General features: G+C 49.0%; 1 protein-coding gene across 4 annotated transcripts in view; it reads right to left on the reverse strand.

Moving 5' to 3' along the window:
• Positions 1 to 18,216, reverse strand: part of TEX2 (testis expressed 2) — a 111,088-nt gene that overhangs the window by 18,459 nt on the left and 74,413 nt on the right. For 2 of the 4 annotated variants that reach the window (XM_042256178.1, XM_027974336.2), the window contains exons 6-7: positions 12,318 to 12,464; positions 7,423 to 7,522 (exon numbers count right to left, since the gene is read on the reverse strand). In XM_042256178.1, the coding sequence (XP_042112112.1) occupies positions 7,423 to 7,522; positions 12,318 to 12,464 (247 nt within the window). The remainder of the gene's footprint in view (positions 1 to 7,422; positions 7,523 to 12,317; positions 12,465 to 18,216) is intronic. The other 2 variants (XM_060395772.1, XM_042256179.1) reach the window with 1 other exon arrangement.

The following is an 18,216-nucleotide window of genomic DNA, read 5'->3' on the forward strand; positions in this document are numbered from 1 at the left end:
ATCAGCCTGTGTCTCAGAGCCAGGGAACTGCAAGTACTGAGCCCACACTCCCCACAGCCTGTGCTCCCCAACAAGAGAAGCCTGCGCACCGAGACTCGAGTAGCTCCCGTTTGCCGCAACTAGAGAGAAAACCCATGTGCAGCAAGGAAGACCCAGCGCAGCCAAAAAAAGCAAATAAAATAACAACAATAAATAAATAATTTTTAAAATTCTGCTTCCTACAACCACCTGGTCTTGGTAGTGCTCAAGGACAAAAGCCAGAAGTTAAGGAGCAGGACCATTTTTTAAGTCTTTAAACAGGAGTAAGGTGGGCTTCCCCTTGGCTCAGCAGTAAAGAATCTGCTGCAGTGCAGGAGACACAGGCGAGGTGGGTTCGATCCCTGGGTGGGGAAGATCCCCTGGAGGAGGAGCATGGCAACCAACTCCAGTATTCTTGCCTGGAAAATCCCATGGACAGAGGAGCCTGGCGGGCTGCAGTCTGTGAGGTGGCACAGGACCAGACACGACTGAGCACAGCACAGGACAGTCATACCGAGAGGCTCCCTGGAAAGGACGTGAACGCAAAGGGTCTTGTCTTAGTCTCTCAGGCTGTGCAAAAAAATACCACAAACAGCGTGGCTGAAAAAACGGATACTTATTTGGCACCGTTTTGGAGGCTGGAAGCCCAAGATCAAGGTGCCGGCCAATCCAGTCCTCGTGAGGGCTCTCTTCCTGGCTTGCAGACAGCCACCTTCACCCGTGTCCTCCTGTGGCCGACAGCGAGTTAGCTCTCTGGTCTCTTCTCATGGGGGCACTAATCCCATCGTGACGTCATCTAAGCCCAATCACCCCAAAGGCCCTGTCTCTGCCATCTCATTGCAGGCAGGGCCTCAACAGCTGGATCTGGGAGGGACCCAAACACTCAGTCCATGAGGTCTCCACCACACGAGGGGTCTTATGCTGTGAAGGCTGTCCCGTGGTGAAGGGGGGGCACCTGGTTGCCAACAAGTCCCTATCGGCCTTTCACTGGCAACAGGGGAAACACAACTGACAATGAACGTGACAAGCTTCAGTCAGGCTTCACACAAGGGCCTGAGGAGCTCAGAAGGCTGTTTTTCTGTTTCTCTTCAACTTCGTAAGGAAGGATCAGCTTCCACCACCCCTGCTATCCAGGGGGGGACTGCGGCAAAAGTAACTACTCACTTTTACTGCGGCAAAAGTGAGCAGTAGTGTAACTCCACCCCAAAATGTCTATTGAGTTCTGTTTTTTCTTTTAACATAGCTTCTGTCTTTTTTTTTCCTCCTGGCTGCACTGGGTCTTAGCTGTGGCACTTGGGATCTTTATCACATCAGGCGGGATCTTTCTTGTTGCGGTGCACGGGCTCTCTAGTTGTGACCCTAGGGCTCAGCAGTTGTGGGGCGCAGGCTTAGCTGTTCCACAGCATGTAGGATCTTAGTTCCCCGAGCAGGGATCAAACCCACGTCCCCTGCATTGCAAGGTAGATTCTTAATCACTGGACCACCAGGAAAGTCCTATTTATTGAGTTCTTGACACAAGCTATCAGACCTCAAGACTTTGAGCTAAACCCCTATCCTCAGGAAGTTGATGCCTGAAGAATAACAACACCCTGGGCCGTGGGGAGCAGAGCAGACTGAGATGCCACCACAGGTAAAACACGTACTCTGGTGCATGTCACCTGAGACAAGCAGAACAGAGCTTCTTCCGCTTTCTCCCTGGTAGTTGATTTAATGGGGTCGCAAAGAGTCGGACACGACTGAGCGACTGAACTGAACTGAACTGAACTGAACTGAACTAAGGCTTCCCTGGTGGCTCAGTGGTAAACAATCTGTCTGTTAGGCAGGAGATAGGCCCAATCCCTGGGTCAGAAGATCCCCTGGAGGAGCGCATGACAACCCACTGCAATATTCTTGCCTGGAGAATCCCATGGACAGAGGAACCTGGCGGGCTGCAGTCCACGGAGTTGCAAAGAGTGGGACACACTAAAGTGACTGAGCACAAAAGCATTAGGACTAAGCAGCAGTCTTGCCATGCTGGTAAAAATCTAGTACTTTCACTCAGCAATTCACTGCTGTGTTTACTATTAAAATAACTAAGTGGCCTCAGTCTCACTGGAACAGGTTAAGGGGCAGGGGCCGCTCAGGAGGTAAGAGGCTCTACAAGCCTTGCTCACTGAGCCCAGCTCGTGTTACCTGCTCCCCCATTTCCCTCTACCTGTAACTGATGGCTGATTTTCTCTCTGAAAGCCAACACCTGGCATCCGAAGAACAAAAGCTCTCAAAATGGAAGATGTAGTCATTTGTTATCAAGAACGGATGTTTGAGTTATTCAGCTCTTAGACAAGCACAACGGTGACTGTTCTGTTCCTGGCAAACAGACCGGTGCCATGTTGCTCCCTGGGATCCCGCAGGAAACTAGTATTATTCATCGTACTTGGGTGTGTCCTTTAGGACAGATGTCATCTTTGGTTCTTTCGACCTGTAACTGTTCTCAGAATGGCTCCACCTTTCAAGGTCGACACAGTCCCAAATCAAGAGTCTCTCCTCCCCATCTCACCCAAGACCTGCAAATGGGTACATTTTTCTCCTTTCCGCAGAAAGTATGTTTTTTCTTTCTGCAACACCAGCTGGCCAGACAGTGTGTGTACCATTCTTGTGCTAAGCCCCACAGTCTGGCCTCGTCACTGTGGTCAGCCCTGGGCAGCTGCTCTCTTGATGAGGGTGTAGCCGACGGAATGGGAAGCTCACAGACTGACTCTGGTCGCACTCAGCTCACAGCACTGAATAAAGGCACCAGACACCATAAATCAAGGTCAAGAAGACAGTGTAGATGGTGGACCTGCCAGTCACGACTATGGGCATCTCTGGAGACAGACCAGCTTCCCATTCCTGTGGGACACAGTCATCTTTCCAGAGAATCCGAGCTCTTTAGTGGAAACCTGGGTTGCTGGTTGGGTATCTTGAAACAGGGAAAACCGGTATCACACGGCTCTTTTCATCCACTCAGTGACCATCTGCAGACTTAACTCCACGTCGCAAACATCCTGAAGACTAAATGAATTAATCTGAACCTGAGGGGGTCATAGTCCATGTCCCTGGTTCATCCTGACACTGCTGATGCCCCCCCCAGGCACTGCTCTGAGACCTCTGGTTCCAGGTGTGGAAGATAAAAGTCTGGCCGACAGCCGAGGGTCCCCACTGCACCCCTTCGGGAAGATTTTACTGATCAGGCTTTGCAGCAGCAAACACCAGCAGCTTCCTGTGTGTCCCCTGTGCTCTCTGAGGGTAATGCAAAGCGCTTCATCTCCACCATGACCAACAAAGGAGACGCTCCTGCCCTCAGCACTCTGTGGATGGGGAAACCAAGGTGCTGGGTGCTCAGTAACCTCCTGAGGCCCCGCTGTGGGATCACAAAGGAGCAGGGCCTGAAGGCAGGTGGCCTGGCCCAGAGCTGGCGCGCACACGAACCTCTGGCCTGGAAGCTGTGGAGCAGGATGAAGGCGAGGCTCCTGAGTGGCCTCTGGCATGTCACCCCCTCTCTGCGCTTTGGCCTGTTCATCTAAACAGCGCAGGGTCCTACTAGGGAACCTCCGATTGCCTTCTCAGGTCTAAACAGTCAATCTAACCAATTCTTTAAGGGTTGGAAAAAGGAGCTATACCTTTTCCACGAATTTTTTTAAACTTTTTACTTTCTTTTGGGGTACAGCCAATTAACAATGTTGTGATAGTTTCAGGTGGACAGCTGCAAACGGACTCAGTCATACATAAACAGGTACCCATTCTGCTCCAAACACCCCTCCCAACCAGGCTGCCACATAACATCGAGCAAAGTTCCCTGTGCTATACAGTAGGTCCTTGTTGGTTATCCATCATTTTAAATTAATTTTTATCCATAAGAAAAAAAGCTCAGGAGAGAATGGACTGAGAATGTACCAAATGTAGCAGAAACAGTCACCCGGTTATCTCTGAGTGGTGGGATAAAGGGTTATATTTTCCTTTTTACTTTTCTAAATATTCAAGCTTTCCCCACTTTGGGTATTCGTTGAATGAATGAAGGTGTAAACATTACCCTAACAGAGTTAATAAAACAACCAGAAAGAGCTTGGCCTGGTGGCCCTCCAAGGTCAGGCCCAGGGGAGAGCAGCCGGTCGGGACGAGGGGTGGGAGGAGGAGGCTGTGTGGCCTGCGGGGAAGGAAGGAGACCAGTCCCTGCCCCATATGAGGTGTGTGGGGGGCAGGCAGGGATCAGAGAAAGGCCCACAGCCAATTTCTAAGGGATGGCCTCTCTCCACCTTCTGGCCACCTGCTACTGGTGGGAAGTGAAAGTGCCCCAGGAAGTAAGGGTCCTTTTCTCTTATTTGCTGCACGAGAACCTGGCTGTGTGTTCAGGAGCCAGGATAGGTCAGTGGTGGCACATGACTCTAGGTAAGTCCCTAGAGTCAGTTTTAACAAGTCACTCCTGATTTTAATTTCCCCCAAAGCGAAGGTTTCTCTTAGAGCAATGGAACCCAAGCCACACCGTCCCTTCATGTTCATTTCTGTTTTACCATCACATGCATCCTTTGCAGAATTAGAAAAACCTAATTTGATCAAACTTTTAAAACCTACAGGCTTTATGTCTTTATCATTCCTTTCTTTAGTAACATTTCCTCCCTTGTTATGTAAGCAGGGAGATCTCTACAATTTGCCCTGCAAGGAGTTAAGTAAGCCTCAGATGGATTAAAACCTGGCAAAGCTTTGATTTGTATAATAAAATGTCTGGCTGCAGCTCTGGCTCCAGAGGAACAGGAAAGAGACTTTAGTGTATTTCACTCAAAGTCTTACAAAGCTGCCCTGAGAGGCTGCAGAGTTCACAGCCACCGGGACGCTTCTTAAATGCTTCAAAGCCTCGCTCTGGCCCTGCCCCCGCCTTTGGAAATTTCTACTAATTCAACAAAGGACAGTCCTGAGATAAGAGACTGCAAATGCATTAGTAAACAGAGCATGCACACGTATTATTATATTTACTTTCTTTAAGCCCAACTCTCAGGAGGTTTATGTTAGCTGATCATTTACCAGCTCGTTACCAGCCAATTCCTAATGAGGCAAAGGGCAACCCAGAGCCTGCTAGAGCCAGAGGAAGGCGGGCCGCCCTGGAATGCCGATGGGGCCGAGATCCGGGCTCCGCACCTGACGTGTAGATAATGCAGCTTTTAAAACTTCACTTGCGGTTGACAGGACTCCAGTAAGGCCACTTGTAAAGAAACAATCCTTTCTAGCTTGACTCTTGGTGAACCAGAAATTAACGAAACCTGGGAAAACTCAGTACTCTTGCCTGGAAAATCCCATGGACGGAGGAGCTTGGTGGGCTGCAGTCCATGGGGTCGCTGAGAGTCGGACAGGACTCAGTGACTTCACTTTCACTTTTCGCTTTCATGCACTGGAGAAGAAAATGGCAGCCCACTCCACTGTTTTTGCCTGGAGAATCCCAGGGACGGGGGAGCGTGGTGGGCTGCCATCTATGGGGTCACACAGAGTCGGACACGACTGAAGCGACTTAGCAGCAGCAGAAACACTCAGCTTCATCAAAGTGTAGACATGATTAAATGGTCACAGGTGATCTCAACATGCTATTATATGGACCTCTGGATTTGCAAATATTACTCTGCTCTTTCTCTGAAATCGATGAGATGCTGCTGCTGCTAAGTAGCTTCAGTTGTGTTCGACTCTGTGTGACCCCATAGACGGCAGCCCACCAGGCTCCCCCATCCCTGGGATTCTCCAGGCAAGAACACTGGAGTGGGTTGCCATTTTTTTTCTCCAATGCATGAAAGTGAAAAGTGAAAGTGAAGTCACTCAGTCGTGTCTGACCCTTAGCGACCCCATGGACAGCAGCCTACCAGGCTCCTCCATCCATGGGATTTTCCAGGCAAGAACACTGGAGTGGGTTGCCATTTTTTTTCTCCAATGCATGAAAGTGAAAAGTGAAAGTGAAGTCACTCAGTCGTGTCTGACCCTTAGCGACCCCATGGACAGCAGCCTACCAGGCTCCCCCATCCCTGGGATTCTCCAGGCAAGAACACTGGAGTGGGTTGCCATTTTTTTTCTCCAATGCATGAAAGTGAAAAAGTGAAAGTGAAGTCACTCAGTCGTGTCTGACCCTTAGCGACCCCATGGACCCCCATGGAAAATCCCATGGACCGGAGAAGCCTGGTAGGCTGCAGTCCATGGGATCGCTAAGAGTTGGACAGGACTGAGTGACTTAACTTTCACTTTTCACTTTCATGCATTGGAGAAGAAAATGGCAACCCACTCCAATGTTCTTGCCTGGAGAATCCCAGGGACGGGGGAGCCTGGTGGGCTGCCGTCTATGGGGTCGCACAGAGTCGGACACGACTGAAGCGACTTAGCAGGAGCAGGAAATATGAGCTTCACTGTCAGATGAAACATTTGTTAGAGCTGCTAACTAGAGTTGGAAAAAAAAAAAACAACTCTTTGTATTTACATTAAATGTATACAACACAGAACTTGATTTCACTAAATATGTTCAGGAGCCATCTGATGGAGCCTTACAGAGATAAAAGTAGATGCTAGAGTTTATAAATTTTATAAAACATTTACTTCAAAACAAACATTCTCTTGAGAAGTTGTAGTCATTTCCTCTCTTACTTTGTTCCCGAGTGTTTCGAGGAGCACTGTAAATCTAGTTTAAGTGCAAAGAGGCTCTGGGCTTCCCTGGTGGTCTAGTGGTTAAGAGGCCACCTGCCAATGCAGGGGACACAGGTTCCGCCCCTGATCCAGGAAGATCCCATGTGCTTCGGGGCAACTCAGCTGGCGTGCCGCAACTGCTGAGGCCTGTGCACCTTAGGGCCCGCACTCCGCAATGAGATGCCACAACAGCGTGCGAGGGGAGCGGGCCTGAAGCGCAGCCAGCGCCTCGCACCCTGCCAAGGGCAATGGCCATGCAGAGCCTGGCCACACAAAAGCTCAGGTCCCAGGAACTGGCATGTGGGCATCTCTGGGCTGGAGGAGGATCTTTGAGGAGGGGAAGTCCAGATATACTCCCCATCATTTTAAGGCTGTGACCATTAAGAACAGAAGACACACAGCATGAAATACGGTTAAAAACGCCTCTGCTAAAGTGAAAGTAGCTCAGTTGTGTCTCTTTGAGACTCCACGGACTATACCCGCCAGGTTCCTCTGTCCATGGAACTCTCCAGGCAAGAATATTGGAGTTGGCTGCCATTCCCTTCTTCAAGGGATCTTCTTGACCCAGGGATCAAACCCATTGCAGGCAGATTCTGCACCAGGGAAGTCCAAACACAAAAACAGGGAAGCCTCCAACTCTCACCAAACACAAAGCCTTGGTTTTCAATCTGCAGTGGTGGCTGTATTTTAACATTCATATAATCGCTCGGTTCCTCTCTAGAGCCAGTTAAGAGTTACCTTGGTGGTCAACGTAAGGCTTGAAGGCCTGAAGGATTTTTGGCACAGCTACCCCCATGTCAAGTTCCGTCAGAGTTAGCTCATTCATGAAGTACGGGAGCTGGAGGAGAGAAGGGAAAACGAAGGAGACACGTCAGTAGCCTGGTTAATGTTAGAAATCAACAGTCTCTCAGAGGGAACGATGGGGTGGGGAGAACACATTTATTTAGTCAAAATTTATTAAGCACACACCACATACGAGGCATCCTGTTACAGACAGAGCCGTGGACGAGTCAGGCAAGGTCCTTGCTCTCATGGGGTTTAGGTTGAAGGGGGAGAGACAGAAAAGTATCCAGCCTGACTCAGAGGCTGACTGGGCTACAGAGAAAGCAAGGTGGGCGATGGGGAGGAGGGATGCTGGACAAACTAACTCAGAGGTTGATTGGGCTACAGAGAAAGCAAGGTGGGCGATGGGGAGGAGGGAGGCTGGACAGCCTAACTCAGAGGTTGATTGGGCTACAGAGAAAGCAAGGTGGGCGATGGGGAGGAGGGAGGCTGGACAGCCTAACTCAGAGGTTGATTGGGCTACAGAGAAAGCAAGGTGGGCGATGGGGAGGAGGGAGGCGCAGAGTTCTGGATACGGTCAGCGAAGGCTTCTCTGAGGGTGCTGAGTGGCGAGAGGCCAGACTGTGGAGAAGGAATCAGTCATGCTGGTCAGGTTAATAACGTCCAGTATTGGCTGAAGTCTGGGAAAATGGACCTCTGAGAGGACTAGCGGGGAAGACAGGAGGTCACTAGAACATTTCCTGTAGGCCAACTCACAACATATATTAAAATCCTTCAAAAAAAAAAAAAATCACATACTTTGACCCCTGTGCTAGACCTTTTCCCTTTGCCCCCAGGGATCTGAGTTCCTCTCTACAGCCCAGGAGGCTGGTCTGCAGGAACCGCACGGGTGACCTCTCTTGCCCTCTGACTTCTGGTTGAGCTTGGCCGGTGGGACAGAGTGGGCAGGGGGCTGGGAGGTACCAGGAGAGAAGTCCTGTCGGGCACTTGTCCCCTCCCTTTGCTCGAGGCCACAGCTCCTGCCAGACAGGCAGCACCTTCGCACAGCCACCCTGCCTGAGTCTGGGTAACCGCTCCCTGCCCGCTCTGGAGTACGCACTAGGACTTTTGGTTTCTCTGCATCAGTCCACACCTTCCTAAATCCTCCCTTTATTAAACTCTCCCCTGCGGCTTGTTCCATCTGAAGGTGTCATGTGTTTCCCACTGGAACCCTGACTAACACAGCTGTCATTAAGAATTTACTCTAAATGAACTAACATAAGAGTGCTGGTATCATGCTTAGAAATTTCTACTTCACCTCAGGAGCACAAAATTTAATTCTATGCTTCCTCCACCTGGATTTATATATGTGTATGTATATTTTAAACAATAGAGTTTAGGTAGTCCATTCCTAATTTTAGTGTAAGACATAAATTAGGAATCTACCTTAATTTTTTTCCCCAATGGCTACTCAGGCGTCTTAACCTACTTCTAAATCTTTCCCTACTGACCTGCAAAGCCACCTTTCAATATGAGATTCCCACCTCACTGGAGTCTGTACTGAGCAGTTTCCTACCAGTACCAAAGTGCTTTTATTACTGTAGCTTTAAAATACATATTTAAATCTGGCAAGTCCCTTTCCTTTCCCCAGAATTTTCTTAGTCTTATAAGTACTGCTCCAGTTAAACATTAGAATAATTTTGTAAAATTTAGAATATAATTAAGAGTTAAAAAAAATATTGAACATATGCTGAACATTTCCCATAAAATGAGAAGCACTGAGCCAAGCATGAATTTCGTGCCTATTTGGGCTGGACCTCTTTAGCTGTCTCTCTGCAGAGAAACTCAAGACATTTTCAGGATTCGCCAGTCAGAGAATGTCATCTCTGATTTTTTGTGGGGATGGAGGTGTTAAATAGGTTATGATGTCTGAGATGGACAAAACGTGACTAGAGACAGTATTCAAATGTGTGTTCTGAATTGGTGGTTGCTTTATTTGGAAAACCCTTTTTCCAAAGCATCAGTGTTATATGGTTCTTGGCCTCCCAATCAGCCTACAGAAATGCTACTTAGCCAAGAATGTAGCCAAAATCTGGCACCCCTGCCCCAGTCCTTTGTGTCTATTATTGTCATCCTCACACCCAGTGTTTCTGGAGCAGGTCAGGTTTCTATGGGAACAGGAGTCGACACTGAGACAGGGAGTGAACTGCAGATAGAGAACACGGTGTCCCTCCCTGTGCCCCGTCCAGCCTCCCACCCACCCCCATCCTGGTTCCCTGGAGCCCCCAGAGGGCAGAGGAAGGGCCTGAGACGAAAGCAGGAATTGAAGGAGACTGAGAAAGGCTTGGTGCGGTGGTGGGTGCCAATTACCAGTAAGCAGGAGGGGGTGGAGATCAGCCGGGCGTCTCTCCTACCTACTCACCTGAGTGCCCAACTCCAAGATTCTACAACATTTCTAACCAACGCCCCAGCCCTGCCTTGCTCAGATCTATGATCTGAATCCAAACTCTCAGGACCAGGCCCAAGAGCAGCTTCCTTCCTGTGCTGCAGGGGGGTTGGGGGCAAGGAAAGGTCACTCCCCCAACAGAGACTCTCCTCTTCCCACCCAAGGGAACCCACTGTGTGCTCTTTTCGTAAACCCAGCTGGGGACCGGGCACTCTCCAGGTTTCTGGGGGGCGAGCTGGAAACCACTGCAATATCTGAGCAGCATCTGCGGACCTGGGCACATAGGCCATTACTACCGAGCGCTCGAAGGTGGTGTCGGAGCAGCTGGCCAAGCCCAGGGTGTACCTGCTGTCGGGACAGAAACTCAGCTTGTTTTAAACCCATCAATGGGCACCAGCTACACACACAGGGCTGCTCTTTCATGACGTAAGTCATAATCATGGGTAAAGGTGACAAGCTGAGACTGCAGCCAGCCAAGCGCTGTCCATGTGTCAGGCCCTCGAGGAGACCAGGAGACGGGAGATCTCTGTCCCAGGGGCAGCTGAGGACCCTCCAGCCATTCTGGTTCCTGACTGGTCATTCACCAACACTCACCACTGGATTTACGGAACTGCCCTGCCTAGGGAGGCTTGGCTATTTGCTGATAGTAGGAGTTCTCTTGGCAGGGGTGGTGGCAGGTTCAGAAGTGGGGTGACACCCTGCTGCCTTCAGGTGGGGGTGGAGGGGGGTAGGAGCTGCTGAGGCTGGCAGTATGGGGAGGACAGCCCCTGCCTCTGAACTTCTGGCACTGCTGGATTGGGGTCACTTTCTCCTCCCTAACCTCCCAGCACTCCGGCCTCAAAAAACAGGAGGAGGTTTAAGTTCGTGTCCTGCAGAATAGCCCACATGGCCAGCCAGCAAAGGGAGAAGGTGAAAATGAGAGACTTCTCTCAATCTCTTCTGGGTTAGGGGACCCCACGGTTCTCTACCTGGGGTGGATTCCTAGCACACAGCGCTCTGATACCCTGCGCCAGTCTGTTCTGGAACGTCTGTAAGGGGAGGGCGGTGTCCCTCATCATCATGACCTGTGGCCCTGCTGCTCAGGGAAGCACCCACGACAGTCTCTGGGAGAAGAGAGGTACCAGCCCCACCCTGCATCTCCACCCAGAACTCAGGCCCTCCATGGTTTCCCAGAAAGTGGAGGAGGCTGAGTGAGCTCCAGGGTGGCTGGTGGCCTGTCCACTCCAAACTGCTTCCCTGGGGAGCTGGCCAGCAGAGCAGGCAACCCTCAACTCTCCCGGAGAACACAAACAGGCTGACCTTGTCCACAGGGCCCTCCCACACCCCTGCCCTGAGCCCTGCCTCGAGACCCGCTCCTCAGGCTGAGGTGGCGCCTCTTCTTTCTCCTCAGGGCCTGGGGAAGGGACGACGGTGACCAGCGTGGCAGGGAGAGCCTACCTGGGTCACGAAGGGCTCTGTTCATGATCTAAAGGAACCAAACCGAAGCTCCTCCACGCCCACAGTTTCTTCTAATGCCATCTTACCTTCATTCACTGTCTCTTAACATGGAGTCCCTGAACTCTCTGAGATCATGGGCAGGATTCTGTCACGGTGCATTTTTCTAGGGAAAAGATCCATATGTTTCTGCGTCTCCAAGGTGGCTATGACCCAAAAGACCCACTGACCTCAGCTCCTGACTGGGCAAGCTCTCGTCGAGGATCTGGTGACCAAAGCAACTCTTCCTTGCGGGGTGCTCACTGGGTCAAAGCCTTAAGTCTCAGCCACCTAGCTCAGGTCTCTTGGTTGGCAAAGGTGGTACTGAATGAGTCACCAAGCGGCAACCATGAGGACCACTTATGCAAGTTCAGACTCACTTCCAAGCGGGCCTACACCAGCACCAGGGCTGTTTCTTCAGCAGAGAGCCCAAAATAAAAACGCCATCTGGCCAGCAGTAAAGGTCAAACGCAGACACACTGAGAGTGCAACGGAGGCCTTCCCAGCTTTTGAGAGGAGCTGGGAAAGAGGCCTTATATAGTCTGGCATTTTCCTCATAGCACTTGCTGTGTGGCCAAGACTGTGTGACTGGGTGAGCTCTCCCGCCATACAATTCAAGTTCATTACTAACTTAAAGATAACAGAATTCTACACAGAGAAATAGCTACAAAAGCTCACGTGGTCCCACATCGAATCCTGGATGTGATAATCCTAACATGGATAACAATGAGGACCATGGAAGGAAAAAAGTAAACAGGAACAGTCACTAAATCCCCAATGTGGTTAGTCAGATGTCAAGGTCACAGCCCAGATGTGTTATTTGGTAAGAACTCACTGCTGTCCATTTGTTCTGTGTTTTCAACTCCATTATTTTTCACTTAGGACGTAACGTATACAATTTCCAGAAATTAAGATGTGATGAACTGGAAGGTTCTTGTGTGGAAAACCATACCTTTATTTTGCTGAGTTTCATTTGGATTTTCTTAGACACCAGATCAGACCAGTACTTCTCTCCTAAGAAGTCCCAAAACATTCTTCCAAGCAAGGCATTCACCCAGGCTTCCTGTTCCTCCTCCTCAGAGGGTGGCACCTCTGGCAACTGGCAAAAGGAAAGGGCCCCAAATTAGCTAGAAAGCAACTGGAGAACAAGACAGGTGCTTATTTCTATAAAGTCACTGAAAGTTCCTCCCTCTTGAAATGGGGGAACCACATGAGTCGTATTTCTTCCCGATAAATTACAAGTCCCACATTATGTCAGTGAACAAGAAAAAGAGAAACGAAAGCCACCATCACCGATGAAAACTCCTCTTTGTCTATTTTCTTTTGCTACCAGTCTTCCTGTGAACTAGCTAGTATTTCATACAATTAGCTCAGCCATATTACCCTACTGCACTCCCCTCTCCTGCCCCCAAATCAGCTTGGTACCAACGTTCTGACTCAGTGATACATCTGATCAAACGCTGGCCTATCCTTCTTCCAGTTAAGATTCCCAGGACGTCTAATTGTCAAGCTGGTCTCCCCAGGCAGCCCCAGGACTCTCACATTTAGCCTGACTCCTGTGAGGTCACGATTCTCTTGGGTGAAGGGCAAGGGTTGCTTAGAAATACTGGTGTCTCAGTGCTATATCTGGAGATGCTAATATAAGTGGGTAAGAGGATTTTCTAGAAGCTCTCTCAAGGATGCAATGAGCAGGTGAGGTTGAGACCCACAGTGCTGGATTAGAGAGAGGAATTCTGTGAAACTCCTACAGCTGTCCTCTTCCATCTCAGCCCAGGCCTACCCTCTACTGGATACAATCCATCCGAAACGCCTGTCAGGCCAACGTGCGAGGTGGTGGTGGTGGTTTAGTTGCTAAGTTGTGTCCGACTCTTGCGGCCCCATGGGCTGTAACCCTCCAGGCTCCTCTGTCCATGGACTTTTTCAGGTAAGAATAACTGGAGTGCGTTGCCATTCCCTTCTCCAGGGCATCTTCCCAACCCAGGGACTGAACCCAGGTCTCCTGCATTGCAAGTGGATTCTTTACTGATTGAACCACCAGGGAAGCCCAACGTGGGAGGTGGGAAAAGAGCAAACCCTGTCAGCCTCTAATTTCCAAGGCAGAGTGTTGAGCTCTAGACTCTTGATGGGAGAGGGCCAGGGTGGGGGACAAGAGGAGGGAGAAGTGGCCAGGACACCCACGGCCCCTGTCATGGTGCAAGTGACGCTTGGGGGCATCCACTGACCCTACACCCGGCCCTGGGGTAAGACTCCTTCTCAGGCTCCCTCACTGGCATCTCACAATACCCCAGAAAGACAGAACTTTCACTTCTATTTTAGGAGGAAAAAACAGACTCAGCACCGATCAGTGCCCTGCCTGAGGCCCCTAATTCATCAGCGCAGCCTGACTCACAGCCTCACCCACCCGTCCTCCAGTGCTCTATCCTGTGGGAGTCAGAGGGACTGACTGGCCCCTTGTGTGACAGTTGTGCCCTGTGCCGAGGGCTCTAATGAGATGACAGCTTCACAGAATCAATTAGCCTTGGAAAGCAAAGGCCAAAAGGACTAGAAATGCAGGATCTGCGGGCTGTTCACCCTTCCTCTTTCCTCTACAGCTGATACAAATGCATTTGGATTCCTCACGGCTGCCTGCAGCCATTACACACAGAGACGCCTCTGTGTGCCACACGTGCTGGCTCACGCCAGTCACGTCTGTCCTGGGCAGCCCCACACAGCTGTGTCCTAGGCTGGTGGCAGAGTACACGTGTGCGTGGCCTGGTGCTCATGGATTTGACACTTCAGAGATCTGGTGACATGCGAGTGTCCTTAAGGTCTATGGCAGGTATCTATGTGACTCTTCTGAAGTCCAGAGCCCTTAAGAGTCTGGCCCAGTAGAACTGGCCACTGAGCGTGTGTGAAGCTTGGCAGACCACCCAGCACCCACCTGTCCTCTCCTCCCATCAGAGCGTGTGCCGTCTCTCACTTTGGGGACTTGGTGTTCACGTGCATTTCCCAATGTAATCGCTCAGTCGTGTCCGACTCTTTGCGACCCCACAGACTGTAGCCTACCAGGCTCCTCTGTCCATGGGATTTTCCAGGCAACAGAACTGGAGTGGATTGCCATTTCCTTCTCCAGCGGATCTTCCCGACCCAGGGATCGAACCCAGGTCTCCCACATTGTAGACAGACGCTTTTACCGTCTGAGCCACCAGGGAAGTCCCGTTACTGCATATAAGCAGGGATATTCTATGTTCGAGGAATCCTTCAAATTGGGATGTTTTCAAAGTTCTCCCTTATGAATGTTGGTGAGTTTCATGAAAAAAAAAAAAAATTAAACTCTGGTTCAAAAAATAAACCCATGTCGGTCCCTGCATTTCAGAAGACACAGCTCCAGCTGCCTTGTGTGAGCAGCTGTGAGGCACCCTCTCTGTGCCCTTCTCGTGCTGCACAGGCTTCCGAGAGCAACCAGGGCACCTCGGCCACCAGGTCCTGGATGGATGAGCCGGAGTCTGTGCCCAGCAAGCACTGTCATGCCTCAAGTTGTATGTGGGTTTTGGAATCGTTTTTTTTCTCTGCCCAAACGTCTACACCCCACCCGAGAGGGATCCGGTCTTGCTTTTCCGAGGTTACTCACTGTCTCTGAGTCACATTAGATTATCCACGCAGACTTCTGAGTGAGCGCTCACCCAAGGACAATGCCCTCCTCCCCCCAGGGAGCCGGGTAGAGCCAAGATGCTGCCCATGCAGGACAGCACATGTCACGCTCAGATCTGTAGGTTGTACAGAGAAGAGGTCACTCTTTCCCCTCTCCTGTGGGAGGGCTGGCCCTTTACTAACCTCTCCTTACACCCGAGTTATTCACAGGAAACGGGGTTTAACACAATAGCAAGAAACAAAGCCTATTTCACAACTTTTGTCCAAGCCAAAGGCATATGATGTGGAAACAAATTTCCGAAATTACTGACAAGCAGGCTGTGTTTTTCTTTTCAACTGTTCCTTTTTCTAATGCAGGGTTTCGCCTCAGACTTGAAGGGAACAAAGAAAAATCCAGGAGCAGCAGAATACTGACAATGCATCAGAGCAGCTTTATGAACAAAATCTGGGTTCAACAGGCTGCTAAAAAGAATGCATTTTCAATGGAAGTCATAAACATGTAACACCTTAAACAATAAATGTGCATATATTTCCTCAGGCTGCTATTTGGCTGCAGAGAGGAATGTGAGAAGTATATTCACGCCACCATTTCAAATAAAGATGTATATTTAGAAAGGGTACGTTTCTAAAAATGGCTCCCAAAATAAAGTTTGGAGAGCTCAATGGCCAGGAGCTGAAGCAAGGCCTTTAGAACGGTCTGATTAGCTCTCGGGAGATATTTTATTAAAAACTAACCCGTAGAAAGAAAATAGTACAGATTTACTTTGTGTGGTTTACTTGTCTCCTATTATAAATAGCCAGATGAGCCCAGCTTTTTATTTTAATTTTTTAAATTTTATTTTTACTTTATTTTACTTTACAATACTGTATTGGTTTTGCCATACATTGACATGAATCCACCACGGGTGTATACAAGCTCCCAATCCTGAATCCCCCTCCCACCTCCCACCCCATATCATCTCTCTGGATCATCCCTATGCACCAGCCCCAAGCATCCTGTATCCTGTATCGAACATAGACTGGCACTTCATTTCTTACATGATAGTATACATGTTTCAATGCCATTCTCCCAAATTATCCTACCCTCTCCCTCTCCCTCAGAGTCCAAAAGTCCGTTCTATACATCTGTGTCTCTTTCTCTGTCTCGCATACAGGGTCATCATTACCATCTTTCTAAATTCCGTATATATGTGTCAATATACTGTATTGGTGTTTTTCTTTCTGGCTTACTTCACTCTGTATAATCGGCTCGAGTTTCATCCATCTCATTAGAACTGATTCAAATGTATTCTTTTTAATGTGAGCCCAGCTTTTTAGGGACAAAAAGAGCTTAGTGGCTTTGCTGCTAAGGTTTGGTCACACACAATCTGGTGTCATGAGGGTTTCACAAAGGGCTGCATGGTCCAGGAGAAGGAACAGTGGAAGACCCTCCCACAGGGGCTGTTTCCCCAATTACAAAACCAAACGTAAGTACCATAGAAAACACCCATAACCCCACTATCCAGATTTAATTATTTAAAACATTTTAATTATATCTTCTTTTGGTCTGTTTTCAATGTACATATACTTTTAAGAATACATTGCTTAAAAAAAAAAAAAACAGATGTAACTAACGTGGTTTTGTATCCTTTTATAAAAACAGATGTACGGAGATATAATCCAGGAGGCACTACTGGTAAAGAACTCACCTGCCAATGCAGGAGACTCAAGAGACTCAGGTTCAGTCCCTGGGTTGGGAAGATCCCATGGAGAAGGGTATGACAACCCCCTCCAGTATTTTTGCCTGGAGAATCCCATGGACAGAGGAGCCTGGCGGGCTACGGTCCATGGGGTTGCAAAGAGTCAGAAACGACTGAACTGACTAAGGACACAGCACAATCCACATACCATACAGTTCACCCATTTAAAGAACATAATCAGCGGTATTTGATATAGTCAGGGTCGTGAAGCCATGAGCACAGTCAATTTTAGGATATCTTCATTACCTCCAAAGAAACCCTGTATCCACTAGCATCACTCCCCATTCCCCCCAACTCCATCCCCACCAGCCTGGGGCAACCAATCACTAATCCATGGCAGTGGATTTGCCTATTCTGGACATTTCATAAAAATGGAATCATACAATGTGTGTTCTTTCGTGACTGCTTCTTGCACTAAGCATAATGTTTTCAAGATCACCCATGATGTAGCACGTATCAGTACATCCATCATTTCCTCATATTGTGGAATAATACTCTATTATGTGCATACATCACACTCCTTCATTCTTCCATTGATGGCTACTTCAGCTGCGTTCCACTTCTCGCTACTGTGAATAACACTGCTGTGAACAGTTGTTCACAAGTTTTTGTGTGGACACAGTTTCATTTCTCTTAGATATATACACAGGAGTGGAACTGGACCCCGTAACTTTTAAGTTTATTTACCATTCTGTTGTTGTTCAATTGCTCAGTCTTTGTAACCCCGGGGACTGCGGCATGTCAGACTTCCCTGTCCTTCAACCATCTCCCAGAGCTAGCTCAAACTCATATCCATTGAGTCGGTGATGTCATCCAACCATCTCGTCCTCTGTTGTCCCTTTTCCTGCCTTCAGCCTTGCCCAGTATCAGGGTCCCTTCGAATGAGTCAGCTCTTCGCATCAGGTGGCCGAAGTGTTGGAGCTTCAGCTTCAGCATCAGTCCTTCCAATGAATAGTCAAGACTGATTTCCTTTAGGATTGACTGGTTTGATCTCCTTGCAGTCCAAGGGACTCTCAAGAGTCTTCTCTAACACCATAGTTCAAAAGCATCAATTCTTTGCCACTCAGCCTTCTTCACGGTCAAACTCTCACATACATACATGACTACTGGAAAAATCATAGCTTTGACTATACAGACCTTTACATAATGTCAGCAATGTAATGTCTCTGCTTTTAAAAATGCTGTCTAGGTTTGTCACCGCTTTTCTTCCAAGAAGCAAGTGTCTTAATCCTGTGGCTGCAGTCACCATCTGCAGTGATTTCGGAGCCCAAGAAAATAAAGTCTGTCACTGTTTCCATTGTTTCTCCATCTATTTGCCATGAAATGATGGGACCATATGCCATGATCTTCGTTTTTTGAATGTTGAATTTTAAGCCAACTTTTTCACTCTCCTCTTTCACCTTCATCAAGAGGCTTTTTAACCTCCTCTTCGCTTTCTGCCATAAGGGTGGTATCATCTGCATATCTGAGGTTATGGATATT

This window comes from Ovis aries, chromosome 11, assembly GCF_016772045.2.
Source record: "Ovis aries strain OAR_USU_Benz2616 breed Rambouillet chromosome 11, ARS-UI_Ramb_v3.0, whole genome shotgun sequence".
Classification (NCBI taxonomy): Eukaryota; Metazoa; Chordata; class Mammalia; order Artiodactyla; family Bovidae; genus Ovis; species Ovis aries.